The sequence below is a fragment of the Littorina saxatilis genome, linkage group LG14 (genome assembly GCF_037325665.1).
Source record: "Littorina saxatilis isolate snail1 linkage group LG14, US_GU_Lsax_2.0, whole genome shotgun sequence".
NCBI classification, from domain to species: domain Eukaryota; kingdom Metazoa; phylum Mollusca; class Gastropoda; order Littorinimorpha; family Littorinidae; genus Littorina; species Littorina saxatilis.
In genome coordinates, this window is record NC_090258.1 from 3,470,803 (window position 1) to 3,475,714 (window position 4,912).

Genomic DNA, 4,912 nt, shown 5'->3' on the forward strand with positions numbered 1-4,912 from the left:
CCCCCCGCCCCACACACACAGCATCCACCTTACCTCTAGCTCTCCCCCCGCCCCACACACACAGCATCCACCTTACCTCTAGCTCTCCCCCCGCCCCACACATGCAGCATCCACCTTACCCTTAGCTCTCCCCCTGCCCCACACACACAGCATCCACCTTACCTCTAGCTCTCCCCCCGCCCCACACACACAGCATCCACCTTACCTCTAGCTCTCCCCCTGCCCCACACACACAGCATCCACCTTACCTCTAGCTCTCCCCCCGCCCCTCACACACAGCATCAACACTTGTAAACAGCTTACTCAACACTTGTAAACAGCTTACTCAACACTTGTAAACAGCTTACTCAAAATTGTAAACAGCTTACTCAACACTTGTAAACAGCTTACTCAACACTTGTAAACAGCTTACTCAACACTTGTAAACAGCTTACTCAGTATGGAAAGGCAAGACCTCCTCCTGAAAGAAGCGGCGAGCGGTCTTACGGAACATGTCGTGCTCCTCGTTGTAGATTCTCCTCGTCCCGATGTCCATCATGTTTGGGGCCTGACCGGTCTCTGGACGAGTGGACACTGCCTCCATACCACTGAAACAGACACATTTTCTTTCATTTTCATTACTTTATTGTCCCATCGCTGGGAAATTCGGGTCGCTTCCTCCTAGTGGAAAGCTAGCAGCAGCAGAGTCACACTGCCTAAGTGTATGCGTGTTTAGGTGTAATCAGTCACCTGCACTTATAGCAGGATAACCGAGGTCTTTTACGTGCCACTGTGGTCATACAGAGATGGAACATGGATACCGTCTCTGAGTCTGCTCATAAAGTTGACTTGTGTCCATCCCGGCCTGGATTCGAACCTGCGACCTTAAGATCACAAGTCCACTGCTCTAGCAACTGACTCTTACTGAGCCCCATATGTTTGTACATTTTGGCACTTCGCTCTTCAACATCAAGGGCCCGGCAGCTCAGTTGGTAGAGCACCGGACCCAGGGTAGAGCACTGGACCCAGGGTAGAGCACCGGACCCAGGGTAGAGCACCGGACCCAGGGTAGAGCACCGGACCCAGGGTAGAGCACCCGACCCAGGGTAGAGCACCGGACCCAGGGTAGAGATAGAAATATTGTATGTGTGTATGCATTCGTTCATGTAACTTGCAGGGATGGCCAAATCTCAACATTTTAACTCACCTGCCGGGAGAGGAACTTCAAGAAAGTCACGTGCCCACCAGAAATTTCGCTGGCCCGGTACTTACCACACAACAAGTTAAATTTCTTTACACAATTAAAACAGCGATGACACGCACAGGAGCCTTGATTTTTTTTTACTGGAACATGGCGATAATTTTGCAGATGACAGACGTGTTTATATGGCTTTAAAATTCGATAGTACCACCAAAAGTTTTGCATTTGACCAGAATTTTCAGTGGCCAGCCGGGCTAGCTGCAGATTTTACTGCTCGCCCCCGGGTGATCGGGGGACGATTTGGCCATCCCTGAACTTAAAGCCCCAGTCTGCCTCAAATGGTTTACAGAACGATTTAAATCTTCTCACGAAAAAAGCAGTTCTAACCTCAGGGAACACACTTGCAATAGCATTTAATAGCATTAAATGACACAGTTCGTTTGAATAGCTATTTAGCTTGCGTAAACCACACACTAGCCATCGTAGACCAGTGTGATCTACTTTGCTTTTCTTCACAATTTAGTCGTCAGTTTGTGATTTCAATGCGACTCGCTCAGTCGCTGTATCTGCAATAGCACGTTATTGTGTACCTCTGAATCTAAAATGCAACAAACGACTACGAGTCACGGGAACTTATCGGTGGCGGTTGGCTTCAAAGAGGAAAGCGATATGTAGAAAATTCATCTGCTTGAGGAAACACGACCTTGCATGACCTGCTTCCAAGCTCCTTTTTTTCAAACTTTCAAAACTTCGAATTGTACTGATCTTGTCTTGATGAAAAAAGAAATCTTTCATGATTTAAGAATGTTTGTGTAACATTAGTAACAAGCTGACAATTCATTATTTAGATTTTAAAAGTTAGGTCTATATAGCGCCAAAACGTGGCGTCCAGATTTGTCTCATTGTAAATCTGGCTGGCTACGCAGAAATAAATTCTTTGAAAAATGCTCGCTCTTTACGGAGGGCACCTAGGATATTCTCAAGCGGTGAGTGTTTAAACGAAAGGGTGTTTGCACTGTGTGTAAAAGCCTGACAGTGTCTGTGACCAGAAACTGATGGTTTACGTGAAGTTGAGTGTGCCTTTAAGTGCATGTCACTATTTGTGTGTGGTATACGTCATATGTTGGTGTTTTGTGATGTTGTTATTTTTTTAACACCTGTTTTTAGTGCACTTTTTCTCTTACAAAAGATCCCAGTATCAATAACAGAGTAGGGAAAAAAAAAACCTCATAAACTAGAAGTGAGCAAACTCATTAACAAATATGGCAGTTGTCAGACAACAAATTTAGATTGTTTACTGTGATATGTTTGTTTTACTGTTTTGTTGTTTTTATAAAGCCAATGTTAGTAAATGAGACTGTGCCAAAAGGTGACGTTTTCATGTCAGTATGTCCCAAATGACATCACCAGTACATTTTTCATTCTATCTAATCTGTTTTCGTTCTATTTTTTCTAATAACATGCGTTAACAATTGATTGCCAACTGGAATGGAAGAGCACAAAAAGTGTAACTTGATATGTAGTTTCTCTAGAGGGAAAAACATCTTCCACTTTCATGTCAGTGTGTCCCATGCAACATACATTTGCCAAACAGCTATGTGCAAGTAGATTATTTGTTAGTGGTATAGAAAATACTGATCAACAATTAAAGTCAGTTTTCACATTCATTTTCTACCTATTTCTTATTTGTTTATTCTGTTGGCAATGGTGAAATGTCAGCAATCGTGTGTCATTCGGGACAGTAGACATGACACCTGACCTTTTGGCACAGTCTCAAATGTGTGATTGGCCTAAAGCAGAGATCAAGTTTTTAAGTTAATATTCTTGTGATTATTGTTAGCGTGAACATTTCCAGAGTGTGGGAATATTGTTCACTGAATAAATTGTCTAAGAAGCTGAACGGATTATCAAATTTGGAACATTTGTTTATAACCCCTAAATCATTTTGCTTGTTGTAATCTTGAATGTGAAAAGGTCGAACTTGTTTTCAAGCTTGGACTTTGGACTGACCGACAAGAATACACTCTGTCATTTGGAGATTCGAACAACTTGCTCGATATAAAACATGAACAGTCTAGTAGACGACATAAAAGACATACCTGGGACGCACTTCTGAGGCAGACGACCGCCACCGTGCGCCGGAGGCTGGCAGAAGAGCCTTTTGCTTTGGTAGCAGACGAACGAGGGCTTGTCTAACCGCCATTTTGAAACAAGTGAGTATCGGAGGCGACTCGCGTTTCTTGGCAATATTCGATACAGTTATTCCCCTTACACCTCTCTCTTCTTCTTAGTATTCATGACCAAGAAAGGTAAGTTGTTGGAAAGTTTGTTATTGACACTGGACTAAAAGAAAGCAAAGTGGATGCAATGATCGAAGACGAAGTAGAGAATGTAGAACGTCAGGTGAATATATATATATATATATATAGCAGTAGAAGATATACGGCGCATGGCGGCGATCACAGGACACGGAGGCTACTTGTACATAACTTACAACTGAAGTCGTGAAGAACAGTCTACAGAACAAAACGAAAGCAGCAGACATGATGAATAAAGGAGGTAGTTAGTAAATCGCTCTTAATTGAAAAATGTGAAACTTTCATAGGGATGTACAAGTATTGAAAGGTATCTTTCAGTTAAAGGTAGGCCTGCGTGGATGAATCGCACTTTAAAGTTCGAAGCTGTGCCGGCCCCGGCCTCCCGTTGACTTCTGAGTAAGGCTCATAGCTCCTACATTTATGTGAATAATAATCTCGTAGACACATTAACAAATATATCATATGTTTCACACTAAAACGACCACTTTTCTCAGTTCCTATAATTATCGTCTGTTCACCACTGGCACAATTACCATACCTTAGCCTTATACGGGCCGCTCCCAGTTTAGGCTATTAGACCAAATAAAAATATATGTTGGTTTAGGGTATATGTTGTTTTCCCTCCGACCCTGAAACCTTTTTTTCATTTCTGAAAACCCCCAACTTTTGGCACATTTTGCGAATCATACCGAGACTAGGGGAAGTAATCGACTAAATTTTTAAAAAATATAAAAAATAAATTTTAAAAAAAGTCGACCTACCGACCCTATCTTTTTTGATCACGTTACCCTAAACCAACATATATTTTTATTTGGCCTTGTGCTTACACATGCATCTCCAGCGGGTGTTTTTACACCCCCGGTATAGGGGTGTGTATAGGTTTCGCTCGATGTGTTTGTGTGTTTGTGTTCGCATATAGATCTCAAGAATGAACGGACCGATCGTCACCAAACTTGGTGAACAGGTTCTATACATTCCTGAGACGGTCCTTACAAAAATTGGCACCAGTCAAACACACGGTTAGGGAGTTATTGGTGGATTAAGATTCTACAAGGACTTATAGAGAAACATATTCATGGTCAAAGGGAAATAACCTTCTCAGTTGGTGGCAGTGAGAATGGGTGCAGTGAGAATGGTTATTTCCCTTTGGCCAACGGGGGTGTTTTTCCTACCTCGAAGGAATTTCTTGTTAATTTTGCAATTACGTTTCATTGTTTTACTTCTCAGTTTTCTTGCTCTGTTTCTGTAACAGGTGTGTTACTTTTTTTGTAGCGAATAATAATAACAACATTTTACCTTCTGTTTTCAAATGCTATTTTCGTACTTGAAAGGCAAAGCCGGCAGATTGGCATGTATTTGTCATGTATAGGATGGTTTTAATTTCTTTCCTTTTTTTTTCCAACAAAAGAACTCT

The 4,912-nt window shown here is 42.1% G+C and overlaps 1 protein-coding gene across 1 annotated transcript in view; it reads right to left on the reverse strand.

Annotated features, from left to right (window-relative positions):
• The window catches only part of LOC138946900 (long-chain specific acyl-CoA dehydrogenase, mitochondrial-like), a gene marked incomplete in the record, with an annotated part of 11,465 nt that extends 8,047 nt beyond the window's left edge, over positions 1 to 3,418 (reverse strand). Inside the window, 2 exon segments of the mRNA XM_070318298.1 lie at positions 435 to 587; positions 3,280 to 3,418. Of these exon segments, the coding sequence (XP_070174399.1) occupies positions 435 to 587; positions 3,280 to 3,383 (257 nt within the window).
• Between the last annotated feature and the right edge of the window lie 1,494 nt (positions 3,419 to 4,912).